Source organism: Pelodiscus sinensis, chromosome 20 (assembly GCF_049634645.1).
Source record: "Pelodiscus sinensis isolate JC-2024 chromosome 20, ASM4963464v1, whole genome shotgun sequence".
Taxonomy (NCBI): Eukaryota; Metazoa; Chordata; order Testudines; family Trionychidae; genus Pelodiscus; species Pelodiscus sinensis.
Genome location: NC_134730.1, coordinates 11018588 through 11045754, shown reverse-complemented (window position 1 = coordinate 11045754; position 27167 = coordinate 11018588). Strand labels below are relative to the sequence as shown.

Sequence of the window (27167 nt, the reverse complement as noted above, 5' to 3'; positions counted from 1 at the left end):
CGTGGGTGGCGGGACCGCCAAGACATGCCGTGGTCCTGCCGCCCCCGTCCTCTGCGGCAAGAAAAGCCTGTTCTGCTGGGGTTTGGGGGGGAGGGTGCAGCTAGTGCGCCCCCCCCCCCCCCCCAGCAGACCAGGCTTTTCTTGCCGCTGGTCAGTTTCAGCAGCAGCTGAATCAGGATGCCTCAGGTAGAGCAGCTGGGGGGCTGCCGGGTTGGTCCCACAGCGCCGAGGTGTGGCGCTACTGGACCAACCCAGCAGCACCCCAGCTGCTCTGCCCCAGGCATCCCCAAGCCAGCCGCTGCTGAAACTGACCAGCGGCTGACTACAGGAAGCCGGAGGCAGAGCTGCTCTGCCCCAGGCTTCCTGGAATCAGCGGCTGGTCAGTTTCAGCAGTGGCTAAATTGGGGACACCTAGGGTACAATATGTACCAGTTCCGACTTACATACAAATTCAACTTAAGAACAAATCTACAGTCCCTATCTTGTACGTAACCTGGGGACTGCCTGTATTAGACTGTTATTAGAGGGTTCTTTAAAACTCTTGAGTTTAAAAGGGTTTCATGGCCAAATAAAATTGGGAAACACTGAGCTAGAAGATGAATGTACAGAGGAGAGGCAGGAGCGGGGAGGAGGGAGGGCAGTCAGCTAGGCTGGAGCTGGTACAGGTGGGAAGCTGGTTTGAAAGCTCCTTTGCCCCACTACTACCCATTATCAATATTGTAATTATCACTTGTAGCAAGTGGTTTAGTTTAATCAATTCAGAAAATTAGGTGAATCATTAGTTGTAGCTCATTAGAAATAAAGCAGACATTGTTTACTAATAGTTGATAGCTTTCCCCTTATTTAAAAGGGGAATTTGTGTTGGCAATTTAAAAAAAAAAAAAAAAAGCTTCTACTCAAAAGAAGTTTCTAGCTTTATCATTCTAATCTTTATCATTAGTACAATGCTATATTAGTGTTATACAGTGCTCTGAGACTGTAAACAGAAGGTCACATTAACAATAAGTTAACCAAAAACAAATAGGCTGTTTTGGGAAGCTTAGTAATAAAGTTGGGCTGAAAGATAATCAAATTTAACACTACTAGTTGACAACAGCTGCTCTAGAACCTGCTCCCGCCAACTCGCCTCCCCCAGTTTAGCTCCAATCAGTTTAATAGACTATTCAATGTGTTAGAGCAGTGTTTCCCAATTGGTGCTCCGCGGAACCGTGGGGTTCAACGAGGAGCCAGCGCTCCCCCGCCCCCTCTGAAAAAGAGAGAGAGAGAGCTGGCTAGCCAGCAGAGGCATGAGCGGCGAGTTGTGTGGGCTTGTGGTGCCCATGCTCCCGCAATATCTGTTTCTGGAGCTGGTCCCGACCCCGCGCGCGCGCGTCCTCCCAGCCCGGCCCCAGAGCGTCTCCCCCCAGGACCTGGACCCGGACCTGTCCCTGCCGTGCGCGACCTTCCCTGAGCTCCCCCTGGCTGGCTGCTGCTGCTCTGCGCAGCGCGCTCAAACCAGCGGGTGGAGAGACGCCCGGACGTGACATAACGTCACAGCCCGGGATTTTAAACTTGCTGGGTGCTGTGATGCGCCGCATGGCTGAGTTGCGGCTTCGGAGTCCAGGGACAGAGCACAGACTCCAGTCCCACAAAGTGGAAGGCAGAAGGTACGGGAGAGGGGGAGGGAAGGGAAGGGGCTTGTGCAGAGGGAAAGGGGAAGGCACCAGTGGTCCCCAACATGGCGCCTGCAGGGGTATTTGTGTGCGCACGCTAAATGCTCGGGGCTGACCTGGCCCTGGGCATGTGGCGCATGCATGGTGCCGGAGCCGGCCCCGGGCACATGGCGCATGGTGAGCGCCGGCCCCGGGAGTGCCGCAGATTGGCCGCTCGTGCTCTGGGTGCGTGGCGCTTGGGGGGAGCGCCGGCCCCGGGCGCTTTGGGGGGAGCTCCAGCCCCGGGCGCTGCACTTGGGGGGGGGGGGGGCGCCGGCCCCGGGCGCGCGGACCTTGGAGGGGGCCCCGCCCCCGGGCACGCAGCGATGGGGGGCTCCTGCCCCCGGGCGTGCAAGTGTCCCCGCCCTCTGGCGCCCGGCGGGCGAATGGCCACACCCCCTGGCGCCCGGCAACCTCCAGTGGTTGGGGACCACTGCACCAAAGGGACAGGGGTGGAGGAGAGACAAATGGCAGGGGGCCAAGCGCAGACAATGAGGAAAAGGGCAGGAGGAGCGGTGTTAGTGGGAGGGGGACAGGGTGATGCTGGGAGGGGAGAGGGTAAGGGCATTGGGGGCTAGAAGGGTGAGGGGAGGTGCTGGGAGAAGGCTTGACAGAAGGGGTGGGCATGAGGAAGGCTGGGATGGAGCAAGTCATGTGAGAGGGCACGGGCATGAGGGGAATGGGGCAGAGGGTGATGAGGGGGTGGGCATCAGGGAAAAATGGAGCAAAGGGGGCAGGGGAAGTGAGGGAAGGGGGAGGCACCAGGAGGGTGCAGGGGTAAGAGAAGGTACTGGTGCCAGGGGATTCTGGGCAGACACCTGCCCAGTGGAGGGACCACCATCAGAGGAGAGACGCAGGGCAGGTTTGTAGAGGGAGGTGTTAGAAGAGGGGATGAGGAGAGGTAGCTCACATGATCAGAGTGGGGCTACTGGAGAAGTGGGCACAGGGAGAAGGGCTGGTGGAGGGGGGCAGGTTGCAGGAGGGCTAAGGGCAGTGAGAAGGGCAGAAGTCAGGACAGTAGAAGAGGGTGAGGAGTCGGGGGGCAGCAGGCACCAGGGGAGCTGACATGGCAGCAGAGGGAAAAGGTAGAGGTTTAAAAATATTTATTAATAACTTGGGTGGCACATCCAAACAATCCACATGAACTCAATACTGGTGCACAACACAAAATTCATTTTGCTCATGTGAGGAAACTCTTAGGCTATGATAACATGTGCGAGCTGTGCTTTTGCACAAGAGCATCTATGGCAGTGTGGACACTCTTGTCCAAGAAAGTGCCAATGGCCATTTTAGCCATAGGGCTTTCTTGCTCAAGAAATTCATGTTGCCTGTCTACACTGGCCTCTTGCATAAGAATAGTTGCTCAAAAGCGCTTATTCCTGAGTGGGAGCATTGTAGTTCTTGTGGAAGAAGCCCTGATTTCATACGAGAACGTTAGTGTACTTGCGCAAGAACACACAGCCAGTGTAGACAGGCAGCAAATTTTTGCGCAAGAGCGGCCGCTTTGGCACAAGATCGTGCCAGTGTAGACACAGCCAAGGGGAGGGAGGAAGGCAGGGGCAGGGAATCAGCACTGGCTCAGCATGTCTGCATGGTTTGGGGGAAGGTGCAGGGAAATTGAGCTCAGCTGGGTTGCAGAGTGGGGAGGTCTGGGGAGCTGGGCTGGGCGGTGGGGTGGGGTGTGTGTGTGGAGCTCAGAGCTCGGTTTGACTGCAGGACGAGAGGTGCGCCAGGAACCGGGGCTAGACTCAAGGGGAGGAAGGGACAGGGAATCAGCTCTTGGCTCAGCAGTTTTGTGGGGCTTGGAGGAGGTGCAGGGAAACTGGGATCAGCTGTGCTGTGCGGGAGGCATGCAGGGAACTAGTGCAGGGCTCAGCTGGACTGAGGTGGATGGGGGAGGGCATACAGAACAGATGGGCAGCTCAGCTGGGCTGTAGGGAACTGGTGCTGCACTCCCTTGGATTGTGAGGGATGGTTTTGGGGGAAGTGCAGGGAACCACACACTCAGGCAGCATGAACACATCTACCAGCCAGGCAGTTTGCAACTGGCTGGGGGTATATTGAGTGGGGCGGGGGAAATGGAATCCCCAGGGCTAGACTCACTTGTGGGCCCGGGTCTGCATGTGACTCAGTCCCGCTTCCTCCCAGCCGATTCGCTCTCCTACCCACCCCCTTCTCCTCACGATCTCCCCCAGCCAGCCCCCTCTCCCCCCAGCCAGCCCTGCTTCCGGTCGCTGGTTCTCCAGTCCTCGTGATCTCCCCGCCCTGTCCCCTGGCCAGCCCGCTGCCCCCATCCAGCCCTGCTTCCAGAAGCTGGTTCTTCAGTCCTCCTCATGATCTCCCCCTCCTCAGACCTGCTTCTGTTGTCTGCCTGCCCCGATCTCCACCGGAGAGCCCTGCTGCCCCCAACCCTGCTTCTGCGCACCCCCCAGCCCCTGATTTCTGCTGGACAGCCCCACTGTCCCCAACCCTGCTTCCCGGCAGCCAGTTTCACACACCCACACCCCTCCTCCCAGCAGCCATGCTGAGGCCTGGTATTTTTTTCCTGTGTCCCGGTATTGGGCCGCAGCCCATAGATTGGGAAATGCTGGTCTAGGAAGGAGTACTGCAGAAAGGGATCTAGGGGTCATGATGGACCACAAGCTAAACGGGTCAACAGTGTGACACTTGCAAAAAAAAAAAAAGCAGCACAGCAAGAAAACATGGTTCTGGGATGCATTAACAGGAGTGTTGTGCACAAGACACGAGAAGGCATTCTTCCGCTCTACTTTATGCTGATTAGGCCTCACTTGGAGTATTGTGTCCAGTTCTGGTTGCCACATTTCAAGAAAGAGGTGAAAAAATTGGAGACGGTCCGGAGAAGAGCAACAAAAATAAAGATCTAGAAAACATGACCTATGAGGGAAGACTGAAAGAACTGGACTTGTTTAGTTTAGAAAAGAGAAGACTGGGGGGGGGGGGGGGGGGGACATGACAGCAATTTTCAAGTATCTAAAAAGGTACTACAAGGAGGAGGGAGAAAAATTGTTCTCCTTGACCTCTGATGATAGGACAAGCAGTGGGCTTAAATTGCAGCAAGGGAGGTTTAGGTTGGACATTAGGAAAAACTTCTTGTCAGGGTGATTAAATACAAATAAATTGCCTAGGGAGGTTGTGGGATCTCCATCACTGGAGATATTTAAGAGCAGGTTGAACAGACATCTATCAGGGATGATCTAGATAGTGCTTGATCCTGCCGTGAGGGCAGGAGACTGGACTTGATCTCTACAGTCCTTCCAGTTCTAGTATTCTATGATTATGTATTTCAGTTCAGGTTTAATACAACGAGCTACCCTGCCTGGTTGAAGAGATTAATGCCAAAATGCCTCTGTGGAAATGCCCAAAGCTAGTGACTTTCATAACAGGGCACCAAAATAGAGACAGACCACAGGATTATCCTGAAGGAAGCACTTTAAACTCAAAGTTGCTGCTCTTCACTTGTTTTGGAAAAAGGATTTTGGTTAAGAGGACAAACAAACCTTTTTCTGGTTTTACAAATGATTACACAGAAAACTGATTAAAAGCTAAATCTTTAATCTGTTAATACAGAAAGCAATTGTGTCAGTCTCAATTCAGTATTAAAAGGGACATTAACATTTCAGAGAAAGCTCGTTGGAAGCTCTCAAAGAAAAAAAGCTGTAGTTGTTCCACTAGGACAGCAGTTCTCAAACTAAGGGGCTAGCCTCAACCTCCCAAAAGAGGTGCAGCAATGTATCAAGGATTTTTGAGAGGGTTTTTTGGGAGAGAGGGGGAACTCTAGTTGTTAGCCCTAAGTGACTAGGGCTTAGGCAGAAGGACACACTCAAGAGGCAGAGATAAAGGGAATAGCTGGAGCCTCACCATCCGGGCTTGGGCTTTTTTTTCTCCCTTCCTCAGTCCCTCACCTGGAAATGGCAGGGCTCCAGCTGTCCGTCCCTCAGGGTGGCAGGAGCAGCACAGATCTTAAGGGTGGCAATGGGGCATTGTGTACTTCTGTGTTGTTGCTGGCACAGCACTGGGTGCCCAGCCTACAGCTGCTCCTCTGCCTCCATAACTAGGTGGTATATATATTTGGGAGAGGGGGGTGCATAAACAACTACAGAGACAAAGGAGGAGGGCCTGATCAGTTAAGTTTGAGAACCACTGCACTAGAAGGTACTGCTCAAAGTTACCTATTTGGATAAACATCACAGAGTCTAAGACCTGTGGGTCTAAGACCCCAAGACCCACACCAACCAATTTTTGCTTTCAAATAGTGGCAAGCACTGGTTTCACAATTGGTCAGCTTTGCAATTTCCACTAGCAATGGTGCTTTAGACATTATATCTATGAGTGTTTGTAAAGTGCTTTGCAGATGTGAAGTACCATGGAAATAAAAAAATTAAAAAGATGACAGAATTCCCATTAATTTGCACATGGGTGAAATTTGCATATTTTTGGGGAGGTTTGAGTGGGGGAAATAGCATCACTGTTTTTTCTCTAAAGCTACCATTAGTTGAGAGCCTCAAACAGGGGAGGGTGCCTAGGATGGACATGGAATATGGCGGTATAAGGAAGACTGGCAGGTTGAAGGGAGAAAGGATGCAATCAATACCACAGCTAAAGTTCACTGAATGGTTTGACTGAGCTAGCGCTCCTGAAAGGAAAAGGAGTATAACTCCCAATTAGGGATGTTAAAAAGTGTGGGGCTTTTTTGGTAAATGTGTAACCTCAGCAGTTACGTGTTTACACACAAGGGCGAGGCAGCTCCATGGAAGCCGGTGCATATGGGGAGCTGGCAAAAGCTGACTCCCCACGAGCACCAGCTCTCACAGGGATGCCTGTCCCTCTCCCCTTGCATTGCTGCCTCTGATACAGGATAGGCCAGCTTCCTTTGAGCACTGACTCCCACTTGCTCCCTTTCCCTTTCCCTCCTTCCCCCCAGTGCTACCTCTGAGACATGGCAGGGAGAGAACTTGTGTGTAACTATTTAACAGTGCACCCGAACACATTCCTACTCCTAATTGCATCTGGAAGTTTCTGCTGCAGGGAGGGAGGTTCAGGCAGGGGGGCCTGATGTTATGGAAAGACAATGTTATACTCAAGGAGACAGGAGTAATGAACTTTGAGAGAAGTGGATTAAAATGTAGAATATCACAGAGCTTTGATTAAGACCCAGTTTAAACCCTTGGATTCTGACCAGCTCACATAGGCATTCCTGTGCAAAGCAAGATGTAGGAGGATTCAGAAAGCAGCTGTGCATATGTGATGCATCATTGTGGCACAAGGGTGTCGGTGAGTAAAGTGTGGTTTTTAAGCAAGATAGCTGTTCATCAGCAGCTATTGCCTGAATTCAGTGAACTACTTAGTAGTAAAATCCTACTATGCTTTCCAAATGAACAACCTCTGCCGTTAGCAGGTTGACAAATGGAAGCTTTGCATGAATCTGTACAATATTCCACAATGCTTAAAAGGCTCATTTCTCAATTATTATAATTGCACTTTAAAAAACACATCCACGTCTTATGCACACACTCTAAATTCCCGCACCCTACCCTGTCAATATATAAAAGTGGGAAGAGATGCTACAATTATTTACTGTCCTATGGTTATTGGGATTTCAAAGATTTGATTCAGGTGCCTGAAGGAAAGGCAATGACATCCAATTTCTAAATTGGACAACTGTGTGTTTCTTAAAAAAACATTTTCACAGCTTGGCTTGCATTGGTTTCAGATGCTTGTGGAAAGACTCATGAACCTGTAGGGGAGAGGAAAAAAAGGATATTAGATCAAAATAATTTTTGTTTTAATTTTTAAAAAACACATTTTTTGATTCTGCAGGTTATTTATACAAATAGAAAGCCAGTGAGACAGCCACCTCTGCAGTGAAAGGTAGCAGTCAATCAGGGGAAATCTGTCCAGAACACAGGAACATAGGCTGTGTCCAGACTCAGGGGTTTTTTCGAAAAAAGTAGCCTTTTTTCGAAAAAACTTCACCTGCGTCTAGACTGCAGCCGCGTTCTTTCGAAATTAAATCGAAAGAACGTGGCTTTTCTTTTGACGGCGGTAAACCTCATTGCACGAGGAAGAACGCCTTCTTTCGAAAGTTCCTCTTTCGAAAGAAGGCGTTCTTGAATGTAAATAGGGCTTCTTCGAAAGAGAGCATCCAGACTCACTGGGTGCTTTCTTTCGAAAAAGCAAGCCGCTTTTTCGAAAGTTCCGCGTGCAGTCTAGACGCTCTCTTTCGAAAGAGGCTCTTTCGAAAGAGGATTGCAGTCTAGACATAGCCATACTGCCTCCTGCAACTATTCTCACAAGAAGAGCCATGGAATCTTTCAAGTGTTTAAAAAATATTAACTCCCCACAGTGAACTATATGCTCTCAGTTGATCTTGGCAGAATGACCCTGCTGGGATTCCTAACAGTGTTTACAAGTTTGGCTTTAATCTCAGGTCTGAGATACCTAATTTACTGTGGACCTCATCACGGCAAGTAAAAGTGACAATATATTGGTAGGGTACTGTATTCTAGGAATGTTAAATTTAGAATAATTAACTAATCAAATAGTTGATGGGATTTCCATCAACTATTTGATTAGCCAATAAGGGTGCCTCTGCCTTTGATCTGTAGCAAGAGCCTGGGGCCAGCAGGGGACTGGCCCCATGCTCCCTATGGTGCCTGAGCCTTTTAAATGTACAAGAGCCCCAACAGGGCTCTTGTACATTTCAAAAGCAGAGGCCAGCAGAACCAGTGCAAGCAGATTGCTTTAGTTCCTGCTTGCACCGTTTCCCACTGTGCTTCTACCTCCCTCCCCCTATCCCGTGGAGATGGTGCTGGGGGAACTGACTTTTAAGACAGCTCCCCCCAGCACCGGCTCCTGCCCCTTCTCCCCAGTTGCTGCTTTTCTCCGATAGAGACAGCAAGGGGGGAAGCGACTAGAGGCATCACTAGTTGACTAGTCACTTACATCCCTATGGTATTCTATCCTGTTTACCAAGATGGAGAACTTTCCCTGGCTTGCAACCATACAGATCTCTGGTTTTTGTCTACTGCAGCTACAAACTGATTTAGAAATGCAGCAAATATTCTCAAAAATCTAGAGGACAACTGTCAGTTTCTTTTGTCATTACAAATAGCCACACTTTGTTTTAAGGCTTTTTATTTTCCCCCCAAATCTTCCAGAAGGGCTACTGTAGCTGTAGTTGCTTTAGGCTGAATCATTTGGCTCTCGGACAGGCAGAGTAGGAGTCAGCAGGGAGAAATAAGGGATCCTCCTTACCTCTGTTTTGTTTAGTGGGGATTTCTTTGCCCATTCAAACATATTCTCGTAGATATTGCCATCATACCGGCCAAGCACAGATCCAAGGTGATTATCATGAAAATCAAAGGCATCAACTAGTGCTACAGCATTGGGACGGATTGCAGCCAAGAGTTCCTTCACACGCTGGTACACCTGAGTAACCTGAGCATTGGTCAAAATGCCCGCCTGGAACAAAAGCCAAAGGACTTATCAGAACAGAATCTAATTACAGACATAAGATCTCATGGTTCTATGTGGAAGATCAGACTGCAGGTCAACTTTCCCCTACAAGGAAGGCCAGTTTGTCAAAACACTTTCCTCTTAGGGGATGCCAAAGAATTAAATTGCTTCTATTTTAACCAACCAAAATCAAAAGTTCTCTCTGTTTTCATAGCTGTTTGGTAAATGCAGGAGGTGGCTATGAAAGACCATACTTATCAGTACAAACTTAAACCCCCCACTGTTTGTACAAATATGCTCTAGCACAGGGGTGAGCAAAAGGGCCTTCGCAGGCTGGATCTGGCCTGCCAAGCGGGTGGATCTGGCTCACAGGGGCCCTGCCACTCCCCCACCCCCAGGCAGTTTCCTCCACCCAGAAGGAAGTCCCAGGCGCTCCTGACCGGGCTGGAGGAGGCTTTGCGTGCTTTCCCACCCCCAGGCCAATCAGGGCCTGGGAGTGGAGGAGTGCATGAAGTTTCCTCCACCCTGGCCCCGCCCTGTGAGGAGCACGCAGCACTTAGAAATGCCATGCACTCCTGGCAGGGTGGGAGAATACTTTGTGCGCTCCGCCGCCCCCAGGCCCTGATTGGCCTGCGGGTGGGGGAGCGTGCGAAGCCTCCTCCCGCCCTGCCAGGAGCGCATGGCACTTTTAAGCACTATATACTCCTCACAGGGCAAGGATAGGGTGGAGGAAACTTCGCACACTCCTCCTCCTCGCCCCTCCCAGGCCAATCAGAACCTGGGGACGGGAGTGTAGAAACTCTCCTCCTAGGCACCTAGCGGGAAGGGGCTGGCAGGCAAAGGCAGGGAACCGGGAAGTATCCCAGCCCCACCCCTTCTGCTTGAGGTCCCGCTCCCTCCAGTGCGGCCCGGAGCCACTTCAGAAATTTTTTGCCCACCCCTGCTCTTGCATCATAGGAGCTGATAGAGAAAAGTAGCTCGTCTTGTACCACTTGGATACTCTGACTGGAAAATATCTAGGTGAGAGATTTTTCAAGATCAAGCCCTTTTCTTCTTTACTTATCTATTAATGAGCACTTCCTACACTGGGGTGTGTACAGATTTATTGACTTATCACATTTGCATGACATCCATCTCTTATTACTCCCTGCTTGACAGTAAGCAGCCTATTAGTCAAAGACCAAAAAAAACCCCCAATTAAGCTAGTCTAAAGAGATGAGTCCTCAACCATAACCTAATGGCCATCCAACTCTGCCTTTGGAGGGCTGCAAGAGGAAGCTAATTCCAGAGCTCCATCTGAAATAGCTCTGCCTTGTGCCAGGTTTAACCCTGGAGCTCCCAAGCCTGAACAGCCCAGATAATTGCAGTTGTCTTCCATTTCACAGCAACTTCACACCAGAGCACACTGTAGCCCTTAAGATATGGGATACTGAACTGAGATACTGACCTGCAGGAAATCCCCTGTGTGTTTACTGATTCCATAGAGTGCATACAGGAGACACAGATTGCTCATCACAGCATGGACAGCTGCATCATTAATTTCTGAGAGCTGTGCTGTGAAGAGCTTCACCACCACATAATGACAGTGTGCCTGCAAAAGCAAACAAAAATCGTAGGGAATCCAAGGCCAGAAGCAGAAGCCAGGAAAATGTAGGGTTAAGATGATTCCAAAATATCTTACTATACCTATAAAAAAGATTCTCCTGTGTTAGAGAAAAGAAACTGCCCCCCCCAGTAAAAAAGTTTGGCCAGGCCGCTCTTGTTCTGCAGTACTCCTTGAGAGAAACCGGCCGCACTCTTCCTGCATACCATTGCCTTTAGAAAAAGGAAAGGTGTGAAAAGGGGAAAATAGCCTCAGACTCTCCCACCTGTCACCTTGGCGTGAAAACTGCGGGGCTTACCTGGTTGCATGAAACCTGCAGAGTTTCAGCCCAACCCCTGGGACACAGACCCCCCCCCCCCACTTGGTGACCATTGGGCCATATATGGTAACACGCAAGCGCGGGAAAGTGATGTGCAGATTTGGGGATAAATACCCATCGCACAGTTCGCTCTAGGAGGTCTTCAAAACACACGTACCACCATGCGTGTGCCTTCTCGTATACTTCCAAGCGCTGCCAGCCTGATCAACCGACCAGCCACCTCCCCCGACTCTCGGGCATAACCAAGACCTTCGCAACCGAACCAATATCTGTGAAATGTTCCGTGTGCTGTGTAAGTTGGTATGTATGATTTGATTTTTTCCTGTTGTATAAGCTTAGTGTTGTAGTTGTTTTTGGGTAGTACATAAGAGTTTGTAGTTATCACTGTTATTTTATTACTGTAGCTGGATATTTTAAGATTAGAGACTATTTCCCTTGCCATTCCCATCCTTATATCTGACACGTTTAACTAGAAATCATAGAATAAATAGAACAAATACTGTAAATTCATTATTAACATGGTCTATTAAAAATCTTAGAATAAATACTATAAATCCACCACTGTCGTAAATATTTTTTATTTGATAAAACGGTCCACCTGGTTCTGTCCTTCCCCCCTTGGGTATTCATCATCGGACCTGTGATTCTTGCGACATCCTGCATCCCACAGGAGCAAGCCATGCAGAGGGCTGGGGCTGCCCAGAGCCAGGCCCTCCTCTCCCCACCTTTTTCAGTGGCCAAGGAAAGCAGGGCCAGCACAGCTCCGGCCACCCCCTCCTCCACGAGGAGACTTGGGAGCCCCGGGGGGGGGGGGGGGAGGAGGGGGTTGCAGCTGAGAGTCCTTCCCTGGAGCTGGGGTGGGGGCAGCCACAAGCCCATGTGTCCTTCCCCAGAGATCCAGGGAGGCAGGGGTGGGGGGAAGGTGCAGCCACAAGCCACACAGCCCTGGGCGCAGCAAGACACATGGCCCTTCCCCTCCCCATCTGCTGGGGGTGCGGGAACAGAAGCCACATGGAGCTGGGAATCGAATGGTCCCTATCCCCCGTTTGTGTATGCAGAAGGGGGGAGGGGGCACAATCCACATAGCCTCTCCCTTTCAGAGTGCTGGGGGATGGCGGGGAGAGCTGCTGCAGTGGAAGGGAAGGAGCATGGGAGCCTTGCAAGGTCTTGCAGCAGCCCCCCCCCCCACTGCTGGGGGAGACGGGGAGACGGGGCTGGCTCACCCACTCTCCCCGACAGCTGGTGGGAGGAAGAACTGGGCCAGCCTCGGCTAGCTCAACCCACCCCACAGAGGCCAGAGGGAGGGGAGTGGGCCTGGCCATGGTTTTGGCCTGGTCCTACCCCTCCCCCACAGTCGGGGGGAGGAAGAGGGCTGGGCCTGGTATGGCTTCGGCCAGGAGAAGGGGGGTTAGGGTTAGGCCGCAGTGGGAAGATAGGTTGGAGGGGGAGGGGAAGGGTTTGGGCGGGGAGGGAGAAGGGGCCTGAGCCGGTGTGGCTGCAGCCCAACCCTCGCCAGTGGAGGGTGGAAGAGCCAGGGTTGCCTATAGGGTTGTCAGGTGTCCAGTACTGACCCGGACAGTCTGGTATTTTCGCCTCCTGTCCGGTAAACAAATTCAGAAAATACTGGACACCTAAAATGTCTGGTATTTTCTTATTTTTTCCCGGCCAGAAGGCGAAAATACCGTGCTTACCTGGTTCTGCAGGAGAGCTGTCTGGCCCAGAGCAGGAAGATAAGATGGCGGACGGCCAAAAAGACTCAAAGGCATTTTTTAAAGGGGACATGCTGTTTTGTGGGGGGTTTCTTGGGCTTAACTCTTGGGGTCCTGTTTTTTTTGTTCAACAACTTTGGTCTTCCCCCTCCCCCAACAGAATTATTTCCCTGTTGGGGTTTTTTGTTTTGGGGGTTTTTTTGGGGGGGGAGGGCAGGGTGTTTGGTATTTTTGGTTAAACCATCTGGCAACCCTAGTTGCCTCCCCCTGTGAGAGCATAGCAAGCAGGGGGCACCACCCCCCTTGCACTTAATGACAATACTAACCTCAGATGCTCGTACCAGGTCAACAGAGGTTCGGTTCCAGGAATCCTCCTGGCTCTTCCTGCGGTTCAGCTCAGCTTGCAAGTTCTTTGCTGCAGCTTCAACAAGCCTATTTCACAGAAGTGTATGGAGACAATGGGTGAAGAAAGAAACAGAGTCTGCAAAGTGTCACCATACCAACAATACTAACTACAGCAAATTCACAGAAATTGGCTTATGTCTTGCTGATGCATTAGGCACTGAAGAGCTCAATTCTCACTGACACCTTGACAACCAATATTTACCATTGTTATGTAATTAGGATAGGTTTTGTACAAAGTAGGTATTGTAAGATATCATTCCAAAAGCCTTGATCTTCTAAACATTAATATCTCATTGGATTGTGTGTGTTATTGCATGTGAAATTTTGAAGTTTGGCCATGTGCGTGTTACAAAACATGTTGTGAAGTTCAAAACACCCACAGGCAGAAACATCTCAGATAGAACATTTCACTACAAGAACTGTTTGACCCAGGTCATAGCAAATGAGCTTTCCAGCAAGTGGGAAGTAGATATAAAAAGGGCACAATGACATCATGGGGACCTCACTCGCCCAAACACCACTATACCTGGAAACATCTGAGGAACAAAGACTGAAATGAGTCAAGTGATGGCCACAGGCTAGAAAGAGTTTTAGCCTGTGTAAGAAAACCTGGGAAACTTGTACCTTAAGAATCTGCCAGACTTATCACTCAGGGGGAGAATCTGCTAATTTGTATCTTACCTATATTAGGGTGTCTAAACTACATGGCTCCGTCGATGGAGCCATGTAGATTAGACTGATCGGCAGAGGGTAATGAAGCCACGATTTAAATAATCGCGGCTTCATTTAAATTTAAATGGCTGCCGTGCTCTGCCGACCAGCTGATGATCAGCTGTTTGTCAGCAGATCGGGGCAGTCTGGACGTGCCGCTGTTGACAAGGAAGCCTTTGTCGACTGGCGCAGGTAAACCTAGTTTCACGCGCCTGGCCGTGTAGGGCCCCGCAGCCATGGGGGGGAAGGGCGCTGCTGGCCGGCGCTGCGGGAACCGGGCGCGTGTTGCCTGATGGAAGCTATAAAGGACGCCGCGCGCCCCTTACAGCTGCCATCAGGCGCCCCCCATTGGTTGGCGCCCAGGGCAGCTGCCCAGCTTGCCCACCTCTTAGTCGGGCCCTGGTTAGAGATAATGAGGTTAATTCAGTCAGGTCCACTTCTAGCAGCTGATCTGGAGGTGTGCACACGCATGCATCTGTGAGTCTATTTGTTCAAGAACTCCTCCTAAACATGTTCAAAAGCTTCAGTGGGGTAGTCGAGTTAGTCTGAAACAGGAAAAACTTAAAAAACAACAAATAGTCTAGTAGCACCTTAAAGACTAACAAAACATGTAGATGGTGGTATGAGCTTTTATGGGCACAACCCACTTCTTTGCCTGTCATCTGAAGAAGTGAGTTGTGCCCACAAAAGCTCATGATACCATCTACATGTTTTGTTAGTCTTTAAGGTGCTACTAGACTATTTGTTGTTTTTTAAGTTTTTCCTCCTAAACACTAAGAGCTAGGACAGGGGTGGGCAATAATTTTTTATGGGGGAGGGGGCACTCCCAAGATTTTGGAAAGTGATCAAGGGCTGCACTCTTCCATGATATTAATGGAGGAGGCGCAGGGTCTGATATGGAGGTTGGGTGCAGGAGGGAGAGTGGGGTCTGGGAGGGAGTTTGGGTAAAGGAGGTTGCTGTGACCTAGGGCTGAGGTGCAGGGGTTTAGGTTGTAACCTAGGACAGGAAGGGATTGTGACTTGGGGTGCAGAGATTTGGGTTGTGACCTAGGGCAGAGGACTGGGGTGCAGAGGTTTGGGATATGACCTAGGGCAGGAGGGGGTTGTGATCTGAGGCAAGAGATTGGGGTACAGGAAGGTGCAGGGGTTTAGGTTGTGACCTAAGGCAGGAGGGGGTTGTGACCTGGGGCAGGAGATTGGGGTGCAGGGTCTGGGAGGATTCGGGAGGGGGACAAAGAGTTTGGCTTATGTGGGGTAGGGAGGCGGAGTGGGCAGGGGCAGAGAAGGACTGGGGTGCCAGATGCAGGATCTGAGTGAGAAACTTGCCTGGATGACTTCCAGTCAACAGCCCAGCAGGGTTCTCAGGTAGCTTCCCTGCCCTCCCGCTCAGGCTGCAGGGACCATGTGCATTGGTGAATAAGAGCCTGAGGCGAGGGAGGGCAGGGTGCTTCCTATGTTGCCTGTTCTTCAAACAGACTGCTCCCACTGGCCAGGAATTGACCAATGGGATTGTGCAGGGAGCAGGAGCCGCCTGTGAAGCACCACTCCTCCCCTTCCTGGACTTACAGCTGAGAAAGAGAAACGGATGTGGCAACTACTTTTTTGAGTGGTGTGGGGAGGAAGTCGCAAGGCAAGTAGGGCATCTGCCCAAGGCTCCCTGCTGCATTCGTGGGCTGGATCTGGTGGTTTGGCAGGTTGGATTTTGCCCAGCCCTGAGTTAGGATCACCAAATTTGCTTCCTCTTATCATAATTCAAAGCAAGATAAAGGTTTGTATGTGCTTGGAATTAGATTGTTTCTCAAAATGGAGAGAAAGGGGTCTGATGGGGGGGACAGTTATGTTGTAGAACAGGAGTGGGGAACCTTTTTTGGGTTAGGGGCTGCTGACACACAGAAGAATCAGCTGGGGGCATTACACAAGTGAAAAGCAAAGCGAGAAGCCCCTGACTGAGAAGGAAAAAGGCACTCCTTACATTCCCCTTGCACACCAGAGCCTAAGGGTATCCAGGTGTGACGTAGTGGGGGTACCTGGCTGGTTTCTATGCTGCTGGCTCTGGGGTAACCCCCACTGGCTGCCGTGGGTACCACGACCCAGCAAAACAGGATGAGTCACTATGCAAACCAGTATGGCCAGACACCCCCCATGGAGAGGAACAAAGGAAGGTGGAATGCTGCCCTGGCTGGGGGGCAGGGCTGGAAGAGGGTTAGTTAGTGGCTGGCTGTCTGGGAGCATGGAGGAGACAGCCTAGGGAAAGGGGCTGGAGTTTAGGGGCCCGGTCTCCCCCATCTCAAGGGGGCCTGAGGCATCCTAGCCCAGCTCTGTGACCAGATTCCATCTGTGCTGTGCTGTATCCTGGAGAGGCAATAAACTTCCTCTATTCCACCGGCTGGTGCAGTCTGTTTGTGCCATTTCGGGGTGCAGGAGACGGGGGACCCCCAACGCGCCGTCACAGCCCCTGACTGAGAAGGAAAAAGGCACTCCTTACATTCCCCTTGCACACCAGAGCCTAAGGGTATCCAGGCTAGTAGATTTTGTATGCTCCAGTCCTGTGGCTGCATAGCAGGGGGGCTGGAACACCAGTGTGGGCTCCCCAATGTGGAGCCTCAGGGGCTGGATCCAGGGAAGCTGGGGACCGTGTCTGGCTCTTGGTTCCCCACCCCTGCTGTAGAATGACCAAAAAGGACAGCAAGGTGCCAGAGATGAGGACTGGGACAGCAGAGGTGGAGAAAGGGACAGCTATCTACTACAGTGGTCCCCAACATTTTGGGGCTGCCGGGCACCTGGGGGCGGGGCCGCTCACGCGCCGCGCATACGGGGGCGGGGCCGCTCACGGGCCACGTGCTTAGGGGCAGGGCCAAGCATGCGCCGCACACCCGGGGCCAGCACTGGCATGTGCAATGACCCTAGGCAGGGGCTGCCCAGGCGCTGTGCGCCCTGGGGCCAGCACCAGCATGTGCCGTGCACCCAGGGCCAGGGCCGGCACCAGCATGCGCCACGACCCCGGGGCAGGGGCCGCCCATGTGCCCGGGGCTGGCACCTGCCGCATGCCCAGGGACGGGGCCAGCCCAGATTGCTCCATGGGCGCATATAAATGGCCCGGTGGGCGCCACGGCACCCGCAGGCACCTCGCTGGGGACCACTGATCTACTATATATTGGAGAGAGAGAGAGAGAGAGAGAGAGAGAGAGAGAGACAGAGAGTGTGTGTCCCAGCTGTGCCCACAGATGCTTTTCACCTGGCCCCAAACTACTGTGGTAAGAGAGAGCTGAGGTTGTGCTCTCTCTGGGGCAGCCAGCATCTCCAACCCCACCCTAGGACAATGATTGAAATGAAGAAAAACAAAACTTATTTGAGTTAAGGACCCCAGCAACGCCAGGTAAATCTTCTAGTAGTTAAATCAAATGATATCTTGTATATAATAAAAGCGGTGAGGAGTCCTGTGGACCTTATAGACTAACCGAAGTGTTGGAGCATACCCTTCTGATACTTGTTTATGATATAACCCAGTTTGTGCAATTCAAAAAACTGGAGGGGCAAGATGCCGTGCATACCTTTTTCTATGTTGAAGGAGAGGGTGAATTTTTATGAGCTCATATTATGCAGATCTTTCTATACAGTGCAAGACAGTATTATTTCAGAACTGTTCCCCAAAAGGGGCACGAACATGAGTGGTGGGTGAGTCCTCTTGCACAGAGATGACTTCAGTCTGTATCTGCACGTGGGTGTGGTCCTACTTGTATGTGTGCTACAAGAGGCCAAAAAGCCACATTCAACAAAGCAGAGGGGGAATCCAGGCTGGTAAAACAGGAGCGGCTTAGTGAAAACCCCAATACAAGAAGTGGCATTCCAGACTGGGAGGGAGGTGTCCTCTCCTCTCATTCCAGCATTTGCTATTCAAGAACCTGCATGTTCACTAGTGCAACTAGGATTGCATGTCTACAGAAGAGTAATACGAACACAGCTTTAAGGAAATAGGATTAAAATAAGCCTCATGCTAATGAAACAAATATTCAAGCAGCTTTATGTCCTCATTTAGTGCCTGTGCTGTTTTTTCCATTCCACAGATATAGGGCTTTATATTAGGATTGACTCTACTTGCAACATGGTCTGCAGTGATCACTATTTTAACCTCTTCAGGAAAATAACTGCAGTTTTAATGTTGGTGTCTGCAAGTCTGAATTTACATCAAAGCCCCATAATCATCTGCAGAGAGCTGAAAAGCTTAGGTTATGGAAAATTTAGATGGTCAATTTTTTGTTGAAACTCTTAAGTATCTGAGGTTGGGTACACTTAGCAGAAAGCATCATTTCTTGAAGACTGAAACATGCTTCACTTGGATAAATGCAATCTGCAGATCATAGGTTGTATAGCGCTGCATTAATAGAACAGCTTGGCTCTATCATATTTCCCATCAACATTCAAATTCTACAGCATTCAATTAATACACAGTTCTGTGCATTCAGTTGTGAACTCACCTAGATGCTCGCAGTTTATATGCCTCCACCAAGCTTGCTGGATCATTTATGAGCACCGCTGTAGGCCTAGCAGCCACCTGCTGTGGCTGGATACGTTGCCCTGAGAGGTCATTAAGGTAGGACACCATGCCACTAACCAGCTGACCTGAGCTAACCTGGGTGTAACTTTTGACCAGGAACCTGAATTAAAAAAAAAAGATTGCATTGCACCATTCATTTATATACAGAAGAGACAGATTAACTTTAGGGTATAGCCAGTAGTACCAGCCAATACACAGGACTTGCATATACTTGCAGTTTAGCAGAAGCCAGGGAAGGGGACAGAAATATATAGATTCAAAAGAAAGAAGACTGCTAGTTAGGAAGGGTAGACAAGAGTTCTGTGTGCCCTTCTGACCATCTCTCCAAGCACATGAACAACTTATAACTAGGTAGGGAGATCTTGAGAGAAGTCACCTCACCTTGCAGTCTGCAACATCATGACAGTGTTTTCTCCCTCGTAGGTGCAGGATGGGGTGAAAGTGACATAGATATCAGGAAGACCACTGCAACGAGAGTAGCCATGCCCACCACATGCCATTCGACATTCTTCGATGCCAGCATTGGCGGTCCATGAAGTGAATGCCTTTAGCCCCGCAGACAATGCATGCAGCTATGGAGGAAAAGCAGAAGTAGTAGCTGTTAAGTCTATTACATTAGGCTGTTGCTTTGTCACAGACGCCATTCCATTTGTATTTCCATTATTAGCACACAAGAACGTGGGCTTCAGCAGCAGCAGCCAACAGACTAAACATACTGTACAAACAACATCACCTACCTGCTACTCATCAGTGTTAGTCAGTCTTTACCTTTTGTTGACCCCAATGATAATATCAGAAGTTAGCGCTAGAACACACTTATTAGATCATCCAGCCCATTTCTATATGCTATATCACTCTTTACAGTGTAAAGCCCAATGCTTTGTCTAGTCTACAAGACAAAGATTGTTTTCACTGCATTTTGCTATTTCACCTTATTCCTTCAGCCATCCACTGGTCACTGTTTGGAACTTACTGCACCTTGCAACCCCACTCACACAAAGTTCTTTGTTCTGCCAACATGTTTGATTAACATCAGTTCTGTCCTGGTTCATTGGAAACACGGTCCAGTGGCTTCAACAGAGGACTTGAAGACAAGACTCCTGGATTCCATTCTCAGCTCAGCACCCACATTCTGGGTGATTTGGGTGAGTGACTAACTCCCACACTTTTAAATGTGCAGTACATAGATCCAAATATAAGGATGCTTCTGGATGAATCAACAGCAGGAACTGAATCCAGAATCTCTGGATTTGGAAATCTCAAGCCTCTATTGTTTGCCCAAGAAACTGGGGACCATTAACTCAAGTGCCACAGCAGCTTTTACATGCATCACCCTCCAGCTTTTAGACAGGCCAATTACCTCTGGCAGCTCACTCAGGTTCCCCTGATTGATGTCACCAGTGATGCGGTGGTAGGTCTTTTTCATGTAGGCTCCAACACAGTGAAAGGCGTACGCAGTTGCCAGGAGAGGAAAGAGTTTGTATTGCTGCGTTTGATAGTCCAAGATTTGGGGCTCCGGCTCCCTGTAGCAAAACATGAAAGTCACAACTGTGACTGCTACCAAGTTTCTGCAGATATCCTGCACAGCAGTAAGAGCTTGCCTACATGGCGTTTGAATCCAGAATTCACACTAGCATGTCAAATACTAATTGGCCCTCATGGACCTTGCTGCCATGCACTAAAAGTGCCCAAGCATGTTTTCATATAGTCCCATTTCATTAACATACACTAGGCCATTTTTAGTGCAAACCAACAAAGTCTACACAGGCCAATAAGCGTGACACATGCTAGCATGCACTAGAATGTATACCTCTAGGGTGCACAATAAGGCATGGTGTTCATAGAGAAGTACTAAGTGATTTGTTAGTGAGTGACTAACTCCCACATTTTTAAATGTGCAATACATAGATCCAAATATAATGATACCTCTGGATGAGTCAATAGCAAGAATGAATCCAGAATCTCTGGATTTGAAAATCTCAAGCCTCTATTGTTTGCCCATGAGTCTGGAGACCATTAGCTCAGCTATTATGTCTAGTGGGAATGTTAGGGTTGGGTTTCACTAATGTATGCAAAGACAAAGGAGAAAATACAAGATTACACAGGTCTGGGAGTCACACAGTATATGCAGGGGGATAAGTGGGTCCTCTGGTAGGAAGGCTTCCACAAGTGGGCACTTGGATCTATGTACAACAGAGATCAGAATACTTGAGGGTCTAAAAGCAGGAGTGCTGGCAAATGGAAGAGATGATTGGTTGAAGTTTTTTCAGTTGAAAATCAAAGTGACAATTCCCTGGCAGCTTGCCCGGAACTTGTCAATTCCACTTTCCTGGAGGACTGCCAAGGTAGAGAAGGCTTCGGGATGCCCTGTCTCTCAATCTCTGGGAGTCTCTGAAGCAGAACAGGCCCTGGGACTCCCCACCTCCTCTTCCGTTCCCGTTCCCCCAAAATGCTTGCCTTTTGTCTCACATCCATTTATTTTTGTCATTTTGCAGGCAAGTCCTTCATTTCACTGCACACTTACCCTGGCGTTAGCTCAGACTGGTGCCTCACTGAACTATAGCGGATGGCAATGGTACAAGCCCTGCACAATGAGCGAGCAGAATCTCCCACAATGAGGGACCGAATGAATACCATGGTCCCGTAAGTCAGCTTGTCACTGAGTGGTTTCACGTATGTGCCATCTGGTTCAACCTAGCAGAAAGATAGAATACTGACTCAAAAGGTTTCCTGCCTTCTAAATTCCAGCAGTGTAACTTCCACCTCGATGTAGAGCAGAATGTATGAGAGCACACTTACCAAGTGGCATCTATACTTCACAAGCCTCTAGTTAAAAAAACCACAGTATTACAAGTCCAATTTCCCCTACCTTGCTGAAGAGTTTTCAAAATGGCTCTCAATGTAAGTAGCTGCAAGCAAAAGGATGAAGGCTGCAGAGCCAGTTTGACATTTATCCGAAATTCCTTTCCGATTCAAGAAAAGGGCAAACCAACAGACGTTCTTGTAAAAGTGACTACATGCATATCTACTGTTCTAAATGGTTTGACACTTTTCTAGGCACATCATGGAGAGCAGAATTACAGTTCTACAGAGGTCTATGCAGGCACAACTCTATGGTCTTTAGCGATATCAGCTTGGATTCTGACCACGTTATGTCACATTTAATATGGCTGAGGGACCCTAAAGAAGTTATGTACTCCTAAGCAGTACTTGCAAACTTCTAAACGTAAACCCAGAGTACTACAGGAAGTGGTAATAGTTCAGTGGATGGCATCTTCCCTCTGAGTCAGTAATTAATTACAGTCACAGGGTGCCTGCTACAAGTGTTGCCTTGTGGATGAGTCCTAAAATGGCCATTTAAGATTATACCTCACTGCAGCTACGGCACTTCTCCCAAGGATAGAGTTGTAAACATCTATGGCTGGTCATATTCCAATTTGGGTAATTACATTCTGTCTCTAAATTCCTGCTATCGTTTCTAATGAATGCAGCATTCGACCTCAAGCTTTCTGACCACGCTTATCATATGGTGGTATTATATTTGTTAAACAGCTACCACATCTACTCCTGCTGTGCAAAGTGACTGCGTATAGTTCAGAGTGCTTTGGGATTAAGCGCAACTGCAGAAATGAAAGATATTGAACTTGCTCTCTGGAGCCATGGGATATGAAATGAAGGGAGGGGGTTATTTAAAATGAAAAGGGTTGCACAGGAACCAACCATCAATTACATGTCAATAAGAAGACCCATTTAGTCAGAGCAGGAGGAAATTCTGAAGATTAAGAAACAAACCCTTCTTGCTCCTGGCTTTATAGTATATGGCTAGAAAGCCTTTGGAGGTCCTAGAAAATACAATGTTATAATTTCTTTCACACATAGCTCAATAGCAATCCCTCTGGCAAATTAAGGGTTGAATTTGACAGGCTCCTAAAGGATGCAAGCTTGCTTTTAGATAGCAAAGTTGTGAGGTATAGGATTTTCAGTGCGGGAAAAAAAAGGGAGATCCTCCTGATCAGAGGATCCCAAAGAAAACCCATCAGTAAGAAATGGGGCTGGATTTAACCCAGAGAGAGAAGAGTTAAATATTTTGAAAGTGACTGGCTCCAGAACTCAATCCTTTACCTTGGCATATTTCATCAGCATGTTCTCACGGGGAATGCGAAAGTTGTCCATTTTTAAGTAGCCATTATCCATTTCATCATAACCAAATTTTGGTCCAATGTCACCCACAGTAATACCTGCATAGAACAAACAGTGGGAGAGAATCAGAATTAACAATAGATGAATAAGCATCAATAAGCATCGTAGCGGAGTTAGTCTGTAACTGGAAAAACTTAAAAAACGAGTAACACCTTAGAGACTAACAAAACATGTAGATGGTATCATGAGCTTTCATGGGCACAATCCACTTACTCAGATGAATCGAGTTATTAAAGGTCCAGTTTCTAAAGAAATAGGGGATGGGAGGGAAAGAGAAGGGAAAAGAAAAAAGGGGAAAGAAATAGTCATTTAGTGTGTCCATGTTACATAAAGCTAATAGAGAAGATACTAATTGTTCCTAAGTACCCACTGTTTGGTTTTTTATGTCATCAGGATGTGGAATGTAGCGGACCATCCAGCCAATGTCTTTATTCATACCTCTGTTATAGGAATCAAACTTGTATATGAAGTTAAGTTCTAGGGCTTCCCTGTGGAGTTGGCTTGCGAAATTGGCCTGAAACAATACGGTGACTTTGAGATCCATTAATGAGTGTCTGGGCAAGTTAAAGTATCCAAAAGGCAACACACAGAAACCTGTTGGGGAACATTTCCATAAAGAATATGAAATGCACCATTTCACTTCATATTCTAAATCCAATCCTATAATACAGGAATTGGGGGAACGCTCTCCAAAATCTGTCAGTGCCACTTCGGGCTAGAGAACAATGCAAGGTTCTTGGGGAGAGGTGCATCCTGCCTTCACAACACTCCCAGCTTTGGAGTACAGCAACAAATTCATACTAGGGATATTAACGGGTGATGCTTACTGGGTAACAGTTAACCAGCACCAAGGGAGAAAGCCCCACCAGCAGCCCCTATGGGTGGAGGGATGCTCCAGTCCCATCGGGCCCCTCTGTGGGGCTGTCAGCTTCCAGTCCACATGGGCTGAGAGCTGGTTGCCCTGTGCAGACGCAGCCCCAAAAGTGATAGCAGCTCCTAGGAGCAGCCCTACTGCTTCAGGCCCCATATGGTGTGGGAGCCGGCAGCTGTGCATGACTCGGCCTGCTCCCATTTAATCAGTTAAGCGGTTAAACTTAATGTTAAACAAGATTTTACATCCCTAGTTCATACCCTTGCTTAAACCTCACCTCCACTTTGGGTTGCCACTAAACTGGTGATGTCAATTTAAGTCTGAAAGAGAGAGCCTTCAGGCTCCTAGAACCACACCAGACCTATCCACACACTTGTACTGAAACGTTCTACTTCTTCACTGCAGTACTTTCTAAGTTCAGTAGATAAACCATGTATGTTAACATGGTAAGAACACCTCAGCAGCCCAACATTGTGGCATTTAATTTCAAAAAGGGGAACTATGCAAAAATGAGGTAGTTAGATAAACAGAAGTTAAAAGGTACAGTGACTAAAGTAAAATCCCTGCAAGCTGCATGGACACTTTTCAAAGACACCATAATAGAGGTCCAACTTAAAAGTATACCCCAAATTAAAAAACATAGTAGAACTAAAAAAGAGCCACCATGGCTTAACAACCATGTAAAAGAAGCAGTGAGAGATTAAAAGACATCTTTTAAAAAGTGGAAGTCAAATCCTAGTGAGGTAAAGAGAAAGGAGCATAAACACTGCCAAGTTAAGTGTAAAAATGTAATAAGAAAAGCCAAAAAGGAGTCTGAAGAACAGCTAGCCAAAAACTCGAAAGATAATAAAATGTATTTAAGTACATCAGAAGCAGGAAGCCTGCTAAACAACAAGTGGGGACCGTGGACAATCGAGATACAAAAGGAGCGCTTAAAGATGATAAATTCATTGAGGAAAAACTGAATGAATTCTTTGCTTCAGTCTTTACGGCTGAGGATGTTAGGGAGATTCCCAAACCTGACCCGTCCTTTGTAGGTGACAGATCTGAGGACTTGTCACAGACTGAAGTGTGATTAGAGGAGGTTTGGGAATTAATTGATAAACTTAATAGTAACAAGTCACCGGGACCAGATGGCTTTCACCCAAGAGTTCTGAAAGAACTCAAATGTGAAATTGCAGAACTATTAACTATGGTTTGTAACCTATCCTTTAAATCAGTTTCTATACCCAATGACTAGAAGATAGCTAATGTAACGCCAATATTTAAAAAGGGCTCTAGAGGCGATCCCGGCAATTACAGACTAGTAACATCAGTACCGGACAAATTAGCTGAAACAATAATAAAGAATAAAATTGTCAGACACATAGAAGAACATAATTTGTTGGGCAAAAGTCAACATGGTTTCTGTAAAGGGAAATCATGTCTTACTAATTTATTAGGGTATGTCTACACTACCACCCTAGTTCAAACTAGGGTGGTAATGTAGGCAACTGGAGTTGCAAATGAAGCCCAGGATTTGAATTTCCCGGGCTTCATTTGCATAAAGCCGGGCGCCGCCATTTTTAAATGTCCGCTAGTGCGGACTCCGTGCCGCGCGGCTACACGCGCACGGACTAGGTAGTTCGGACTAGGCTTCCTAGTCCGAACTACCGTTACTCCTCGTTTCACTAGGAAGCCTAGTCCGAAGCACTCGCGGACATTTAAAAATGGCGGCGTCGGCTTTATGCAAATGAAGCCCGGGAAATTCAAATCCCGGGCTTCATTTGCAACTCCGGTTGCCTACATTACCACCCTAGTTCGAACTAGGGTGGTAGTGTAGACATACCCTTAGAGTTCTTTGAAGGGGTCAACAAACATGTGGACAAGGGGGATCCAGTAGATATAGTGTACTTAAATTTCCAGAAAGCCTTTGACAAGGTCCGTCACCAAAGGCTCTTACGTAAATTAAGTTGTCATGGGATAGAGGGAAGATCCTTTCATGGGCTGAGAACTGGTTAAAAGACAGGAAACAGGGTAGAAATAAATGGTACATTTTCAGAATGGAGAGGGGTAACTAGTGGTGTTCCCCAAGGGTCAGTCCTAGGACCAATCCTATTCAACTGATTCATAAATGATCTAGAGAAAGGGGTAAACAGTGAGGTGGCAAAGTTTGCAGACAATACTAAACTGCTCAAGGTCGTTAAGACCAAAGCAGACTATGAAGAACCCACCAAACTAAGTGCTTGGGAAACAAAATGGCAAATGAAATTTAATGTGGATAAATGTAAAGTAGAACGTAAGAACATAAGAACTGCTCTGCCCCAGGCGTCCCACTGCTGAAACTGACTAGCACTGACTACAGGAAGCCCGAGGCAGAGTTGCTCTGCCCCCTGCTTCCTGGAATCAGCCGCTGATCAGTTTCAGCAGCAGCTGACTTGGGGACCTAGGGTTCTTAAGTTGAATCTGTATGTAAGTCGGAACTGGCCTCCAGATTCAGCCTGTTGAAACTGATCAGAGGCTGATTCCAGGAAGCCCGGGGCAGAGCAACTCTGCCTCGGGCTTCCTGTAGTCAGCTGCTGGTCAGTTTCAGCAGCGGCTGAATCTGGACGCCAGTTCCGACTTACATGCAGCTTCAACTTAAGGACAAACCTACAGTTCCTATCTTGTACGTAACCCGGTGACTGCCTGTATAGGTAAGGAATGGTGTTCCTAGCCTCTGTTTGTCAGAGGGTGGAGATGGATGGCAGGAGAAAGATCGCTTGATCATTACCTGTTTGATTCACTCCCTCTGGGACACCTGGCATTGGCCACTGTCAGCAGACAGGATACTGGGCTAGATGGACCTTTGGTCTGACCCAGTACGGCCATTCTTATGTTCTTAACAATTTTTGCAATATGGCATGACAACTTATCTCCCTTTTTTTCCCAACAGCACTAAACCTCAATTTAAACTCTTACCTGGCAAGGGCTCATGGGTGCCCATCTGTCGTATGGGTACAATGAAGGCATGCAACCCTTTGCATTGACCCTGCGTGTAGAGCTGAGCCAGAACTATGGCATAGTTTGAGGTCTTTCCAACTGCAAAAACAGAGAACAAATATTTTAATACATGAAAATGCTCTTTCTGATAAAACACCATCTGAGATTTAACCAGCTCTATGTATGAGTTCTTCAGTGCTAATTATGGGCCTAATCCTACAACTGGCACACAAACTGAACTCTCATTAAAGAGACTGGTGTGTGAAACAGTTTTGTGACTCTCTCAAGAATCACACTCAGTACTACACAATTCCTTGGCAAGACTCCTACTGAAATCAAAAGAGGTTCTGCCTAAGTCAGAAATAAATGACAGACTTCAAATACACAGAGGATAAAATTTCAGATTAAAGTCATACTAAACTCATGGGCTGTGTCTACACTGGCACCCTTTTCCGTAAAAGGGATGCTAATGAGACACTTCGGAATTGCAAATCCGCGGGGGATTTAAATATCCCCTGCAGCATTTGCATGAACATGGCTGCCGCTTTTTTCCGGCTCGGGGTTTTGCCGGAGAAAAGAGCCAGTCTAGACGGGATCTTGCGGAAAATAAACCCTTTTCCGGAAGATCCCTTATTCCTTCAAGTAGGAATAAGGGATCTTGCGGAA

The 27167-nt window shown here is 48.4% G+C and overlaps 1 protein-coding gene across 6 annotated transcripts in view; it reads right to left on the bottom strand.

The window, feature by feature from the left end:
* Positions 1-5247: 5247 nt before the first annotated feature.
* ACOX1 (acyl-CoA oxidase 1) overlaps positions 5248-27167 on the bottom strand; it is a 46461-nt gene continuing 24541 nt past the window's right edge. For 4 of the 6 annotated variants that reach the window (XM_075903627.1, XM_075903633.1, XM_075903626.1 and 1 more), the window contains 10 exons: positions 26481-26600; positions 22592-22707; positions 20994-21163; positions 19830-19992; positions 18851-19041; positions 18390-18569; positions 13125-13230; positions 10615-10758; positions 8967-9173; positions 5248-7446 (listed from right to left, as the gene is read on the bottom strand). In XM_075903627.1, coding sequence (XP_075759742.1) covers positions 7396-7446; positions 8967-9173; positions 10615-10758; positions 13125-13230; positions 18390-18569; positions 18851-19041; positions 19830-19992; positions 20994-21163; positions 22592-22707; positions 26481-26600 — 1448 coding nt within the window. In that variant the 3' untranslated portion in view covers positions 5248-7395. Of the gene's footprint in view, positions 7447-8966; positions 9174-10614; positions 10759-10788; positions 10983-11246; positions 11359-13124; positions 13231-18389; positions 18570-18850; positions 19042-19829; positions 19993-20993; positions 21164-22591; positions 22708-26480; positions 26601-27167 lie in introns of those variants that run through there. The other 2 variants (XM_075903629.1, XM_075903628.1) reach the window with 2 other exon arrangements.